The sequence below is a fragment of the Balaenoptera ricei genome, chromosome 1, assembly GCF_028023285.1.
Source record: "Balaenoptera ricei isolate mBalRic1 chromosome 1, mBalRic1.hap2, whole genome shotgun sequence".
Classification (NCBI taxonomy): Eukaryota; Metazoa; Chordata; class Mammalia; order Artiodactyla; family Balaenopteridae; genus Balaenoptera; species Balaenoptera ricei.
In genome coordinates this window covers 30,667,433-30,683,686 of record NC_082639.1, presented here as the reverse complement: position 1 = coordinate 30,683,686, position 16,254 = coordinate 30,667,433, and the positions used below count along the sequence as shown (strand labels likewise).

General features: G+C 46.1%; 1 protein-coding gene across 1 annotated transcript in view; it reads left to right on the top strand.

The window, feature by feature from the left end:
• The window catches only part of INPP5B (inositol polyphosphate-5-phosphatase B), a 43,446-nt gene that overhangs the window by 25,498 nt on the left and 1,694 nt on the right, over window positions 1-16,254 (top strand). Inside the window, 12 exon segments of the mRNA XM_059919366.1 lie at window positions 603-717; window positions 1,051-1,167; window positions 1,834-2,021; window positions 3,547-3,658; window positions 6,096-6,205; window positions 7,016-7,151; window positions 8,733-8,843; window positions 9,755-9,917; window positions 10,760-10,995; window positions 13,057-13,170; window positions 14,940-15,024; window positions 15,397-15,524. Coding sequence (XP_059775349.1) covers window positions 603-717; window positions 1,051-1,167; window positions 1,834-2,021; window positions 3,547-3,658; window positions 6,096-6,205; window positions 7,016-7,151; window positions 8,733-8,843; window positions 9,755-9,917; window positions 10,760-10,995; window positions 13,057-13,170; window positions 14,940-15,024; window positions 15,397-15,524 — 1,615 coding nt within the window.

The following is a 16,254-nucleotide window of genomic DNA, read 5'->3' as shown; positions in this document are numbered from 1 at the left end:
ATGTGCTTGGCATTTGAATGCTAATATTTAATTTTGAGTGCAGCCCTCTGTTAAGATCGGTGCACCTTGAACTGAATTTAATTACTTAGACATTCAACACTTTGTTGGTCACAAAGCAAAAATATCTTTTGCCAGGGAAGGAAGGTTAGCTTAAAAGAAAAAAAAGGCCCCATCCATCAGTCATTTTTTTTTTCACACCTACTATCTTGTTACCACTGCACTGGGTACTATTGGTGGGGAGGGGACAGCAAAGAAGCCTGTACGGGAGCAGAAAGGGCCTAGAATTTGGAATTTATATAGACCTAGGTTTGAACCCATTTGCCACTTGGTGCTTGGGCAAGCTAGTGATCTCAGATATAAAATGGAGACTCTTCTAACTACTTCGGGTTCATTATGAAGAAGAAATGGGCTGCTGCTTGTGAAAGCACCTGGTAAATTCCTTGACATTTAGTCCCTTGTTGCTAAGTATTTATTTTTCTTCCCTCTTGAGGGTCCTGCAGTTTAGCTAGAAAGCTAGGCCTTACACACCCAAACCAACCTGCGAACGTGCCATCTCGCACGTTACCCTTCTCTACTCTCTGACTGGTTGCTTCTCCTAATAGGTTCCAGGAGCTTGATTTGAGTAAAGAAGCCTTTTTCTTCCATGATACCCCAAAGGAGGAAGAGTGGTTTAAAGCTGTATCAGAGGGTCTTCATCCAGCTGCCAAATATGCAAAGGTAAGAGAGGAGTCGGGGACCTTCTAATTTTTTGTTGCTATGCAGGGAAATGCTAAGATAACTTTTCACTTCTTCTGCGACTTTCATCAAAAGCCAGCCCTAATGATCCTGAGATTTTCAGTTCCAGGCCCTCTGGAAGAGGCGTCTCTGGGTGTGAAAGAGGCAGGTCTTGGCACTTGTAGGCTGTTGAGGTTATCACGGAGTCACTCAGGTGATTACCCTGTGTCCTGGTGTGGAGGAGGAGATACAGTAATACTCTCAGCCAGCTTCTGGACTACTTTTCCTTTTGACTCCTAGTTAATGCCATGACTTGAATGCTTGTCTCTCTTCCAGGTAAAGCTCATCCGACTGGTTGGGATTATGCTGCTGTTATATGTCAAACAAGAGCATGCAGCGTACATCTCCGAAGTGGAAGTTGAGACGGTGGGGACAGGAATCATGGGGAGGATGGTGAGTTCCTGGTTGGCACGTCTGGCACATGGAGGGCCTTGGTCCCTAAGGTTTGGACCCCACTTCTCCTGATACTGTGACTGCACATGTCCCAGTTTGAGGGTGCTGGCGTTACGAGGTGAACTGTACCCTCGTGATCGAGCAGGGCTAGATGGAGCAGACCATTCAGAAATTGTATCTTAGTGACTTGCCGGCTGATTTGCCCAACTAGCCCAATCCTCGTGTTCACTTCACACCAGAGCCTCCAGTGGGTCTTCCCATTTAATGCATGGCATATGTTGCACAAACTATGCTGGGTCACCAAGGAAAAGAAAGAATGCTTAAAAAGAAAAAAGAAAGAAAGAATGCTAATAATAGGTTTGCAATTTTCTCTTCTTCTAGAAGCTGTTAAATCCTGCTTTTAGGTTCTACTGCGAGAGCTTAGCTTCCCGTGGGGAAGGGAGAGCATGTGGTCTGCCTGTGATTTACTGAAAAGTGGACTCACCTTTGCCACCGGCCAGCTAGTCGTTCTACCTTCTTGGATGTGTTTTCCTGCCTGTACAATGTGGACCGTAACGCTGCTTTACTTACCTCCCAGGATTATGATGCAGACTAATTAAGAGAAAACATTTTGCAACCTCTCGGGTTTAAACGACTACTGGTCTTTTTTTGGACTCCCTTTCACAGGGTAACAAAGGAGGTGTGGCAGTCCGGTTCCAGTTTCACAACACCAGCATCTGCGTTGTCAATTCCCACCTGGCAGCCCACACGGAGGAGTATGAGAGGAGGAACCAAGACTACAAAGACATTTGTTCTCGAATGCAGTTTCGTCAGGTTGACCCAAGCCTCCCCCCTCTCACCATCAGCAAGCACGAGTGAGTCTGGCCTTCCACCCCGACAAGGTGCACCGGGCCCCACGGGCCAAGCTGTGGGCTCTCTGTTTCATTAGGCAGGGGGCCGGGGGAGGCTTCCCACTGCCTGAGTGGGAGCTCCAGCCAACTCTCAGTTACACAGGGATTACCTCTCTTGGAAATTTTTCGTTTCCCAACCTGCCATCTGGCAGACCTCTAGAATCTTTCTCAGACACCATCTGTTCCTGGAAAACGTGTAAGATTTATTTTTAACATGGGTCTGCCTTGATGCAGTGTCATGAGGAAAGCCACCCCAGAGCGAGCATCTCAAGCACAGGTTTAGAAGTATGTTTCAGGATTCTGTCTGCCTGTTCTCTCCAGAAGCATGTGTAATTGAGGATTGGGCTGCATTTCTCTGTCTTCACTTAGTCTTTTTTGCCTCTTGATTCAACTTTACAGAGCCGTGGTTGCAGCTGCTTGGAGCATCTGGCGCTAATTTTTGTTATTCTCTGTATTTCCTTTATCTCCAATACTTGCTCTCTGTCTAAATTCAAGGCATACTGGAATTTCAGACCTTACAGTAACACTTGGAGCATGTGCCCCTTCTTTTATGACAAGGAAGAAGCCACTGGGGCTGTGGTGTCTGCCAGGGAGTACACAGAGCCCAGCCTCTCGTCCGCCTGCTGTGGTGGTAGAACTGTCTTGATTGGTGTTCTGGAAGCTGCCAGGATGGCTTCCCTTCTCCAGGGAGCCCAGCAGGGACTGTGTCTCCCGTTCCGCTGACCCTGAAGCATCCTAGTTTGTGAGGTTGCAGCTTGCATGTCAGTTTGTCTGCTTTTAGCTCGTGGATGCATTCATTTTGGTGTGTGTATGCTGCCGCGTGGCTTCTCTCATGCCCTGGTTCTTGGCTTCACATAAAGCGGCATTGGTCTTCATGGGATGTGCGATGTCGCCTGGGAGCATCCAGTCATCATTTTCCCAAAGCAGCAGGTGTAATAAAATACCTGTCACGCTCTGCGGAAAGAGCCAACCAATGATACGGTGGTGGTTAAAGCCAGACTCCACTGGAAGGGTTGAGCTTTGTTTCAGAGGAACTCAGCTCCAGAAACAAAGGCTGCGAGTGCGTTTTGTGCACTGGAGGGTGGGTGGAGGCAAGAGGCGGCATCGTGGCGTCATCTGGTCTAGAGTCCCTGAGTGATTGACAGGACTCCCAATACTTGACCTTTTTTGCCTCTTCCCGGGAGAGAGGTAAATTATTGTCTTGCTTTTAGATCTTATTAGACTATCTTTCCAGCCGTACAAGAATAAAATAGTCAAGGAGAACTCAAGACTGTTTACAGTGAACTCGGACCAAGATAATTGAGTAAGCAGCATGCTAGACATGGTGTTAAATGGGATGGTGAGAGGAAAAGAGACCCTGAGTAGCCGAGTCCCTTCCCCGCCCAGCTCCCCAGAGGCTGAGCCTTGGGGGCCTTTTGTCAGGAGCACACCGGATAGAGCCGGTGAAGTCCCTCCTAAACCCTGTGACCTTTGTGCTCTGTCCTCGCAGTGTGATCTTGTGGCTGGGGGACCTCAACTACAGAATAGAAGAGCTGGATGTGGAAAAAGTGAAAAAGCTCATCGAAGAGAAAGCCTTTCAAACCCTGTATGCGAATGACCAGGTACCGATGGCCACCTGGGCCCTCTTCAGGCAGCTGTCCCGCCACGGGAGGGCACAGAAAAGCCTGGCTGCCCAACTCCAGCCTCTTCTTTCTCATTTTGGGAGGTTTCCCTGAGGAGCTGGTGTCCCATCATTCCTTCCTTCCATCTGCGTTCCCCTCTCCCACAGTTGTCTGCCGCCTGGCTGTTCCCTTGAGGCTTGTCTCCCCCAGGGGCAAGAGCTGCTCTCTTTCTCTCACACGCATGCCCATTCATTCAGTCATTCAAGGTGGGGCCCAAAGGGAACCAAGCCTATTCTCATAACTAAGATACTTGGTATTTTTAAGATGATTTACTGATGTTTTGGATGGGCCTCCTGCTCCCCCTGCCCCTGCTCCTCACCAGATCTGTCCAGTGTGCATGACCACTCTTCTTCTGAATGGCTGTCTTCACTTCCGACAGGAAGCAGTTCTGTATCGTGCTCTCCTCCACCATGGTTTGGGTTAGCGTTCCTTTCTCAGAGCACTAGCCATTTCCCAGGACAAGAGAAATCTGTTTCTCTCTGACCTTCTTCAGGCTACTGCTCTCAATAGATTTCAAAACTGTTCAAGTGGTCAGAGTTGTTCAGAGTGTTACAGCCCTTGTTCTTTTTAGCCTGTATCTCCCTTTCAATCATCTTCGTATTGTCATTAGTCTAAATCTTTCTGTTTCCTTTATTTTTCCCCCAGTGCAGATCAGTTGAAGGGGGAAAAAAAAAATCTCAAGTCTGTTATGTCTTTCTTTATGGAATAATCTCTTTATCGATCCATTTTTCTCTCCCACTCTTTTCCTTGGTAAATTATTCTCTTTAATTCCCATTTCAGCCTTAACCCAGTCTGTTCTGTAACTATCTATCTCTTGCCTCTGTTTTCTGGACTGCAGCATTCTCATTTCCCTGGTAGTTCAATACCATCTCCTCTTGCCTTCTTTTTTTTTTTTAAATTAATTAATTTATTTATGGCTGCGTTGGGTCTTCGTTGCTGTGTGCAGGCTTTCTCTAGTTGCGGCGAGCGGAGGTTACTCTTCGTTGCAGTGTGTGGGCTTCTCATCGTGGTGGCTTCTCTTGTTGCGGAGCATGGGCTCTAGGCGCACGGGCTTCCGTAGTTGTGGCGCATGGGCTTCAGTAGTTGTGGCTTGTGGGCTCTAGAGCGCAGGCTCAGTAGTTGTGGCGCACGAGCTTAGTTGCTCCGCGGCATGTGGGATCTTCCCGGACCAGGGCTCGAACCCGTGTCCCCTGCATTGGCAGGCAGATTCTTAACCACGGCACCACCAGGGAAGTCCCTCCCCTTGCCTTCTTTTCTGGTCTTTCCTTAAGTAATAGTACCCAGTCTGTGTGTTTCTCTGCTTTCCAGACGGTTTTACGGTCTATATTTACCCATTTAAGAATCATCTTGCACTAATACCTAAATTTTTTAAGTTTCCTGATGTTTTTTCTGAATAGTTTTTTTTTTAGGGATTCACGTTTTGGGGTTTTTCAGCTGTTGTCCCCTGGATAGCTGACTCTGCCTCAAAGCTGGAGCTGACAGCTCTTCACCAGTCCACGCAGTGCCAGCTCGGCGCTCCAGGGAGGAGGCGGGAACACCTATGGTTTCTGTCTTGCTGAGAAGGAGCTCTTAGAATCACTGCAGTGACAAGGGGGCTAGTTACTCTCGTAACGTGTCAGGCAGTGTTCTAAGCTGACAGCTTATCTCTGCAACAATCCTGTGAGGCAGATTCTATTATAAGTCCAAATTTTACAGATGGGGAAACCAAAGCATAGAGCTTCCCCCAGTTCATATAACTGATTTGACAAACTCCTTTAAAAAATTATTTAAATTTAAACTTAATTCATAATGGTTTGGGTATACCTCTACTATATATTTCTACATACATGGAAGTTCCCCTTTGCTTTTTGGATTGTTTCTTTCCAGACCTTGTTCTATGCAGTTCTATCCCTCTGTATAATTGGAGCAACTGTGCTACACAGATGAAGCACAGTTGATACCTGGAAGAGAAAAATCTCTATGTCCTTTGGTACCTAATCCTCCTAGGGACATCTCAGTAAGGTGGTACTCAGGCCCCTCGGATGTGGGTACACTTTTATAAAAGAGCCTTAAAAACTGTATAACAGGTGGAGGGATGGTTAGCATGCTTCTCTTCCTAGGAGTTAATTAACTCAAGATCTTACAGAATAGCTTTCTCATGGGCCTTTCCTTTGGGGTTAGAGTTCGGATTCCAGATTGGATTCCAGATTGATTTCCTTTCCTCTGCTAATTCAAGGTTTGACCTTATTATCCTGAGATTTTTTTTTTTTTTTTTTTTACTGTTATCAAAGTCCTGGGAATGCACTTTTATCATGTAGGAAGGCAGGTTAGAGGGGAAAATGCATCAAATAGCAGTTATCCTGAGATTTTTTTTTTTTCCATCTGTCCTTTCGTGTAGCTGAGAGCTCAGGTGGCTGCAAAGGTTGTCTTCGAAGGCTTCAGCGAGGGTGAGCTCACGTTCCAGCCCACCTACAAGTATGACACTGGCTCTGACGATTGGGATACCAGGTAGGTCAGAGGTTGCTTCAGGGGGCTGAGCAGATGGAAACTCAGAAAGTTATGGAAGCACTTGCCCTCATTGACCTAAAGAAAAAGATAGGTTTCCTGTCACTTCTTCCCCATGTTTTGTACTCAGGTCAAACATTCTCTTAGTATCTGTTCATTAAGCAGCCTGCCTTCATGCACGTCATCTTGTTGACTGCCTTAGCCTTTGCTTCATAAGAATTCTTGAGACTCGTTTACCTTCCAGCTACGCTTAGGGTGATGATTGCAGCAAACCGAGCTTGTACTTGGCCTTCACCTAGTAGTTCATATTTTTATTAGTGCCTGTGGGATGCCACGCACTGTTCAATACACTTTACTTGTAACCCATTGAAGTAGGTATGATTTATTATCCTCATTTTATAGATCGGGGAACTGAGACTCCCAAAATTCAAGAGCCTCCCAAGCAAGCAAGCGTAGAAACAGGATTTGAACCCAGGTGGTAGGAATTCACGACCTGTTTTAACCACCATCTTTTGAGGACCACAGAGTCCTTCACCCTCAGATGGCTGTGACTCTTGCCTGATCCCCATAGGACAGTAGAGGGCAGAGAATCATTCTGAATGGCGTTTTGGCTCTGAGCTTTCGCAGTTGTTCCGGGTGATACCCGCAGGATACACATTACCCCCCAGTGGGCCCAAATCGCCCCTGCCCTCTCAGATCTCCAGCTGCACGGACTGGAAGACTGCCCTGTCACCCCTAGCTGAGCCAGGGAGCTCACCAGGTGAGGGCGCTGCTGTGCCTGGGAGGGCTCCCAGCATGGACTTTGCGTTTCAGCGAGAAGTGTCGTGCTCCCGCCTGGTGTGACCGGGTCCTCTGGAAAGGGAAGAACATCACTCAGCTGAGCTACCAGAGCCACATGGCCCTGAAGACCAGCGACCACAAGCCCGTCAGCTCAGTGTTTGACATCGGGGTAGGTGGGCAGCTGGTGCCTCTGTGGTCATCGTCCTCTAGGGAATTGGTTCCCACAGCTGAGACCACTTTTGTCTTTCTGGTCTCCTCCTCCTACCTTGAGTGTGAGGAAGCTGTTTAAATTTAATTCATAATTGTTTTGTAGACTTCTACTATATGTTTCTACATACGTGGAGGTTCCCCTTTGCTCTTTGGACTGTATCTTTCCACACCTTTTTCTATGCAAATGTGTGTCAGTATTCTATATATAGCACAGAGGAAGTTTCTCCCTTTTTGTAAAAGAGATATATCATGCATATTGTTCTGAGAACATCTTTTTTCCCCACTGGCTATGTTTTAAGAGATCTTTCCATGTCAGTAAAGAGAGAGCTCCCTCCTCATTATTTTTAAGGGCTGCAAAATATTTCATAGTATGGATGAACCGTAATATATTGGGGTTGGCCAAAAAGTTCCTTCGGGTTTTGCCATAAGATATTATGGAAAAACCCGAAGGAACTTTTTGGCCAACCCCAATATATATTGATCATTTAAGTTGTTTCCAAAATGTTGCTATTGTATTCATTGCTATAGTGATCACCCTTCACATATATCTTTGCGTACCGTTGTGAATATTTCTGTAGAATGAAATTCCTAGAGGTGAAATTAGTGGTTCAAAGAAAAATGTATTCTAAATTTATCTGAGTCTGCTAAATTATCCTCCCGACAGTCCTTACCATTTTACACTTCTACCAACTCGGGATGAGCTTGTGTTCCCACAGCCTGGCTAATACTGGATTTTATCAATCTTTTAAATTTCTGCCGACCCAGTGAGCCAAAAGAGAAAGATACTCCATTATTTTAGACTACACTTTCCTAATTACTAGTGAAGTTGAACATCTTTTTTTTTTCTGTTTCTGTAATCTATTTTTTCTTTTTTTTTAATCAAAGTATAGTTGATTTACAGTAAACATCTTTTTATTTATGTATTCTCCATTTGTATCTCTTCTTCAGTGACTTCTGTGTTTCTTTATATTACCAATTCTCAAGGGTGCAGGTAGAGGCACATCAGAATCTACAAGGGTGTGGGTGGTTTGCAAAAAGCCTAATGAATGTTATAGGTAAGGTTTTATTACTGGAGAATGACAAAAATTGTAATTCAAAATAAGGAAGGGAAGGCCTGACAAAATCTTCGTGGCTGATGGAATACAGGTTTAAAAAAGCCTGAGAAATGCTGCTTTAAATCAAAGCCCTAGAGAAGCTCCTCACTGCAGACCTGTTGGCAGCAGCAAGCATAGCAGAGCCAGGCACTGGGCATCTTTCTGCCCTGGGCATAAGACCCAGCAGAACTGCCAACCAAGCTTTCACTCCCGCACCTTTTTTCTGCTAATCAGGAAGCAGTTGATTTTACCAGAAGCTTTGCCTCTGGGGCACCCTTCTACATCTGTTGTTAATTGGGTTCTTTGTTCGTTAATTAAATCTATTTAGTATTCACTTTCTGCTTTGCTATCAACTGCTATTTCCCAAGGCCATGAATGTCCTCTAAACTGAAAAAGAGGACATGGGCAGAAGCCAAAGCACTCAGTCTCTGCTCTTTCCCTTCCAGGTGAGGGTCGTAAATGAAGAGCTTTATCGGAAGACTCTGGAGGAGATTGTTCGCTCCTTGGATAAGATGGAAAATGACAACATTCCTTCTGTGTCCCTCTCCAAGCGAGAGGTAGGAAGGACGTGCTAAGGCATCAGGCTCTTCTCTTCACAGAACGTAAATCTCACCTGCTGGGGCTCAGAATTCCAAGAGGCACCTGTCAGACTACTGGACTCTAGTCTTGATCAGCTGCTTCTAGATAAAGTGAGGCTGATGATGCCAGCTGACAAGAGAGGGGTTGTTGGTTCACCTCCTGATCTTCTAAACCAGAAGCCTGTGACCTTTTGTGGCTCATATATTTCACCCATACGTGGGCCATCCATGAGTTAAATAAGGCACAGAGGATCCAAAATGTGTTTCATTTGATCTTAGTATAGCTGGTGTGTGTTCTTGCACTGGGTTTGTCTTCCTACTGATGCTTTGCTTTGAGATAAAATTGAGTCCAGAATTTTGGGTACGTATGAGTTGATGGGAAGGAAGGCAGTATGGAAAGGTAATGGGCATTGGGAGAAGTCAAGTTAGGGCTAAAGATGTTTCATAGATGTGCCATAGCATAGATCATTCAGAACTGACTGTACCAAAAAGTCAGTTAAATGAGGACTTATGGTGAGGGTGTTTTTAATGCCCTAGATGTCCAGCTACTTGGAAGGAGGAGCTTGATTTTCATGTTTGGGAGTGGAATGTGTGAAGGGTGTTTTGGATATGGTCTTTGCATATAGAAGATTTAAACTTGGATTCTGTTAGGAAATTTATTTATAAAACAACATGAGTTTTTTGAGTTTAGGATTTCTGAGTTAAACACAGACAACTGGTCTTTCATGGTAGCTGTGACCTCCCAGGTAAATACTTAAAAGCAGAAACATGATTTGAAAGAGATGGTCCTTTGTTTTCTTTCCAGCAAGGGCAAGGATTGCCCATTTGGGGTGGCTAGGCAGGTTGCCACGGAGAGGGCACTGGTCTGACTGGTCCTGGCTTGTTCCCAGTTCTGTTTTCAGAACGTGAAGTACATGCAGCTGCAGGTAGAGTCCTTTACCATTCGGAATGGACAAGTACCGTGTCAGTTTGAATTCATCAACAAGCCTGACGAAGTGTCTTACTGTAAGCAGTGGCTGAGGGCCAACCCCAGCCGAGGGTTCCTCCTGCCAGGTAAGGCCTCCGTTCCCAGGTTCCTGGTTGCTGGTTTGGGGAACACCCTACCCTATCTTTGCTCATTCTCCTGGAATAAGCTTTTTGTTTCTGAGTGTTTTGTTGTCTGCTTGAACATTTTTCAAAGCCCTGTGGATGAACCATCCATAAATAAAATATAAAATAGTAAGGAGCATGAGTTCAGTTTCAAAAGCATTCTCAGTCATGTGGATGTACCACAGTTTTGCAGGGAGAGAAGACACAGCAGTGCTGTAAAGCAGGTGTTGCTGTTAGAGGAACCGTTTTCACCCTCTGTCTCACTATAATCAACTCTCAACTGTCCGCTCTTGTGGGCAAAGGTAATAGGGTGGTCATCCAGAAAAATTATGTCTGTCCCCAGAATGTACCACCCGCGTCTTGCCCCCAACTTCTCCTTGGCACTCTGTGTAGTGCCGTGGGGCAGAGGGGTTAAGCCTGTCTTGTGGACAGTTCACAGTCTGATAACGTGCTGTATTTTCTACTGGATAGGGTGTCTTCATCTGAGCTGGCTCAGGGCAAGCTCTTTGAGCCACGCCTTCTTATTGTATTAATCATTTCTAGCTTGAGCTGTGCTACTTAGAACACGAGTTTTATAGCAGTTACCTATTCATGTTCTTGTTTACTGTTTTCATACTCCCCCTTGGACCGTAAACTCCTTGTTCACGTGTCTTTTGAGTGCTGAGCATGTAAATTCTTGTTGGTTGGCTGATGCCTCTTATTTTCTCCCCTAACCCTGTATACCTCACCCTCTTCCTGCTCATCTTCTCTCCCCCTTTCCTCTTGGCCTTCTGCCAACCAGCGTTACCGTTTACGTGTTTTTTCAGATTCTGCCATTGAGATTGAATTGGAGCTCTTTGTAAATAAGACCACAGCTACAAAGCTCAACTCGGGTGAAGACAAAATCGAGGACATTCTCGTTTTACACTTGGACAGGGGAAAGGATTACTTTTTGTCTGTGTCTGGGAACTACCTGCCTAGCTGTTTCGGATCGCCCATTCACACGTTGTGCTACATGAAGGAGCCAATCTTGGACCTGCCGCTAGAAACTGTTAGAGAGCTGGTGAGTTACCTGCCACAGGGGAACATCCAGAACTGTGTAGCAGCCATGCCAATCAAACAAGATACTCCCGTGCCTACCTTTCCAGGGACCTGAGGATTCTTTAGTCTCCGTAGAGTTTGCTTACTCTATCGGTTGTGTATTGCTATTTAACAGACTCCCTGATATTTTTAGTGGTTTAAAACAGCAGCAAGTTATTGCTTCTCATGACTGTGAGTTTCCGGTGTGGCTCTTCTACTGGTCTCGCCCAGGCTCATTTGTGTGGTTGCAGTCAGACGGCAGCTGTGATGGCCAGAGGGTTCAAGGAAGCCTCCCTCACTTTCTTGGTGTTGGCGGCTCACTGGGCCGCTCTCTCAACATGGGCTCTCGTCATTCAGTAGGTTGGCCCGGGCTTCCCTAAGTGGTAGCAAGAGTTTGAGAGCAGAAGGTGTAAGGCTCCTTGTGGCCCAGGCTCCAAAACTTGCATGGTATCACTTCTGCCATATTTTATTGGTTGGAACAAGTTGTGAGGTCAGCCCAGATTCCGGATGGGGAAAGACTCTACCTCTTGATGGGAAAAGCTGCAAAATGTTATTGCCATGTTTTTCGGTCTTTCATAATAACATATTAGAGAAACTCAGCCATAGATACTAAGATGATGGAATGTCCCTGGCCTGTGATATTATTCCTTTTTCTGTTTTGTTTTTTTTTTTAATTATTAGCACCTTTAATTATTATTTATTTATTTATTTGGCTGTGTTGGGTCTTTGTTTCTGTGCGAGGGCTTCCTCTAGTTGCGGCAAGCGGGGGCCACTCTTCATTGCGGTGCACGGGCCTTTCACTGTCACGGCCTCTCTTGTTGCGGAGCAGAGGCTCCAGACGCGCAGGCTCAGTAGATGTGGCTCACAGGCCTAGTTGCTCCGTGGCATGTGGGATCTTCCCAGACCAGGGCTCAAACCCGTGTCCCCTGCATTAGCAGGCAGATTCTCAACCACTGCGCCACCAGGGAAGCCCCTTTTTCTGTTTTAATCATCATTTGGTTTATCATCCTAAACTAAATTTTCTGAGATCTAAAAGGCTCCTATGCAGACTTACAGATATTGAACATAAACTTATGGTTACCAAAGGAGAAACGTGGCGGGGAGGGTTAAATCAGGAGCTTGGGATTAACATACACATACTACTACATATAAGATAGATAACCAACAAAGACCTACTGTATAACACAGGAAACTCTGCTCAATATTCTGTGGTAACCTATATGAGAAAAGAATCTGAAAAAGAATGAACATATTAGGAATTCCCTGGCGGTCCAGTGGTTAGGACTCAGCACTTTCACTGCTGAGGGCCCAGGTTCGATCTCTGGTGGGGGAACTGAGATCCCACAGGCTGCATGGTGTGGCCAAAAAAAAAAAAAGAATGAATATGTGCATATGTATAACTGAACCACTTTGCTGTACACCAGAAACTAACACAACATTGTAAATCAACTATACTCCAATAAAAATTTAAAAATAAATAAATAAAAGGCTCCTCTGGAGACAATTCTAATACAAGGGAGCTAGTCTGGAGCAGATTTTTGGCAATAGGTATGCTTTCCTTTTTCCTCCATTGCATTTTTTAAATTCAGGGACTCTTGAACTCTGTCCTCTCCATTATATAGATGAAAACAGAGGCCCAGTGAGGGGAGTGATTTGTCATGGGTCCCTGGCGAGTTAACCCTGAACCTGGACCTTGCTTTTGGGTTTTTGTATTCCCACGTCTCTGTTCTTTTTTCACCAGACCACACCATTTCTCTGGTTTGGACAGTGAAGTGCTATAGGCAGGGTGTTTTTCTAAGATGATGCATATTTCACCTGATTGAAACTGCTTGCCATAAGCCACTCCCGATTCTCAAAAGTCACCCTTTGTACCTTGATCATGTCACCTGATTTCATTTTTACCTGCTGAATGTTTGCTTAGGGACATCAAAACGCTTCCCTTCTTCCATGGGTTTGCTGTCCCCATGTCCTGCATTCTCCTGAAGCCAGCCTGGCAGAAGCTCTATTGGTAGCCCTTCTGATCATGCTTTTTATTTCTTTTCAGACTCTGATGCAACTTCAGACTGAAGATGATGGGAGCCAGTTGGAAAGACCCATGGACATCCCCAAAGAGCTCTGGATGATGGTTGATTACCTGTACCGAAATGCCATCCAGCAGGTAGGTGGTGGTGAAGTGGGCACACCTGGCAGAGGCCATGCTGCCTTGAGAAAAAGCATCAGCCCTGAGAACTTCGGGCATAAAAAGCTTTTCCCCTGCAGAACCTGTGGAAAGCTGTTCTTACCCCGGGGAGTGAAGGTCAGTAGGTTCACGTTCCACACCCCTGTGAGGCCCTGCTATTACATACAGCACTTGATTCCTCCTAGGGGAGGCAGCCTCACACAGGAGGGCCTTCCCAGCACAGCATGTTCCCTCCCCGGTCCTCTGGGGTCCCCCAGGTGGAAACCCTCTGGAGCCTTCTCAGGATGTCTGTCTGCTCTCCTTTGCGGAAACTCTCGCCAGCTTCTAGGAATGGGAGGGGCGGCTAACTTATTGACAAGCCAGACAGGCAGGGGACTAGTGGAACTCCCGGGGCCATGACTCAGGAAGCCTGATTTCTAGAGTGGGTTGGGCAAGCTTTCTGAGATCAGATTGGTCAGTTTCACTGACTCATTTATCTGGGTCCCAGGGAGATAAATAGAAACTCTGATCTACCACAGCTCTGCCACTTTGGAGCAACATACATTCTTAGGATACTCTCTCTCCACTTTTCCCCTCAGATTTATTGAGCGTTACGATGTCCCAAACACTGTTCTAAGTGTTTTACAGCACTACCTCATTTAGTTCTCACAGTAGTACTCAGATGAGGAAACAGATTCCCAGAAATGTTAAGTAACTTGATCAGGGTCCCAAAGCTGATAGATGGGCAGGATTGGGATTTGAACCCAGGGAGTCTATAGATGTCACATTCTTTTTTTTTTCCATTTATTTATTTATTTTTGGCTGCATTGGGTCTTCGTTGCTGCGCTTGGGCTTTCTCTAGTTGCGGCAAGTGGGGGCTACTCTTTGTTGCGGTGTGCGGGCTTCTCATGATGGTAGCTTCTCTTGTTGTGAAGCATGGGCTCTAGGTGCACAGGCTTCAGTAGTTGTGGTGCGCAGGCTTCAGTAGTTGTGGCTCGCGGGCTCTAGAGCGCAGGCTCATTAGTTGTGGCGCACGGGCTTAGTTGCTCTGTGGCGTGTGGGATCTTCCCGGACCAGGGCTCGAACCCATGTCCCCTGCACTGGCAGGCGGATCCTTAACCACTGCGCCATCAGGGAAGTCCAAAGTCACATTCTTAAGGACTATGCTAGTCTACCTTCTCTACAGAGCTCCTTTCAGGTGTAACTTTTGAGCAATGCATATAATATTGTTATTGTTCACGGTTATAGGACATTAAGTTATTTTATAAAACAAACAAGTATAAGGGATCCTAGGACTCATAGAAGTACCTTTATTGCCATAATCTCGTTTTCTCAAAGCACTGAGGTGCCTTGTTAACCTTCTCCATCTTATAAATGATATATTTTCTTCAGTTTTTTCTCTTTCTGGTCAATACCTCCATAACACTGCAGGAAACGTAGCTACTTTAAAGGTTTCCCTTCGGTTGGATCACCAGGGATCAAACCCACACCCCCTGCAGTGGAAACGCGGTGTCCTAACCACTGGACCACCAGGGAATTCTCTTATAATAGATGTCTTGTGCTCAAGACCTATTGTGGGGGCATGGCTGGGAAGGCCTGCAAGATGAATTAGCCACATCAGCCTACATCACATTATCTACTGGGGTGATTCAAAGGCCTCACCATGCTGCCCCCTTTTGTACCCTGCTGGTGATTATATTTCTAGGTCAGGAAATCATTGCTGCTTTTCTGAAAATAGAATTATTTTGTGACTTTCTTCCCTTTTCCAGGAAGATCTGTTTCAGCAGCCAGGCCTGAGGTTGGAATTTGAGCATATCAGGGACTGTTTGGATAGTGGAATGATTGATAATCTCTGTATCCTTCAGATGTTTATGCACGCACGCGTGTATGTGTTTGTGAATATGAGAAAGAGAGGTGAGCAAAAGGAAAGGATGATATTTTAAGGCTCAAAGTCAGATGTTGTGTCCTCAGCTGTTACGTTTTTCTTACTTAAAGTTTGTATAGAGAAGACTTTACAACTTTAAGCAACCAATATAGCAGGAATTCAGGAGGGCCCGGCGAAGCTGACAGGCAGCTTGGCCCCATCAAGATGTCAGCCTGGCATCCTAGCTCCAAGCAGAGAGCCTGGCTGGGCAGGCATCACTCTGGCACATGCTGGCTCCTGGGGCTCTTCCTAACCATGACCATGGCAGCGGCATCCCCTGTTCCTTAACGATGGGCCCAAAGCTGCTAGCAATCACTCCGTAGCCGAAGCCCTGCTGCTTTTCCTGGAGAGCCTGCCAGAGCCCGTCATCTGTTACAGCGTCTACCACAACTGCTTGGAGTGTTCTGGCAACCTCACAGCAAGTAAACAGGTGAGGGGAAGCGTGGAGCATCGGCGTGTTCATGTTGCAGCCCCGGGTCTCGTGGGGCCCGAGGGAACAAAGTGGGCACCATCCCCCAAATGCAGTGTCTTAGAAACTCGACTCCAAGTGCTTCCTTCCCAAACCCGTTCTTCCCCTCATGTCCCTTTTCCTTTTAATGGCATCACCTTAATTCCAGTGACTCAACCCAGAAACCTGAGTCATTTCTGACTCCCCCTCTCCTCACCTCCCACACGCTCGGTCCCCTTGCTCTGTCACTTGTCTTCTTTCTTCCATTCTAGTTCCACTTTCCTTGGTTCAGGACCCTGCATTCATGCTCTCCCTCTGCTGATTTGTTTTACGTACTGCCATTAGATTTTGGGTTCTAAAGCTCTTGTCATGTCGCTGTTGGTCAGAAGCGCTCTCCATTGCCAGTTAAGGATTTTCTTAAACAAATGTTCGGGACTTTTTATGATCTAGTCTAGTCATTCACATATGTAACCTGCCATAGCAGAATAATCTAGAAAACATGCTAACAATACACGATCCAGAGCCTTACCCCCCACCTCCACTGAATCAAAATCTCTCTCCTTTTTTTTTTTTTTTTGGCTGTACCACTTGGCATGCGAGATCTTAGTTCCCCGACCAGGGATCGAACTCGCGCCCCCTGTGGTGGAAGCGCGGAGTCTTAACCACTGGACTGCCAGGGAGGTCCCTCAAAATCTCTTTTGGGATATATTTT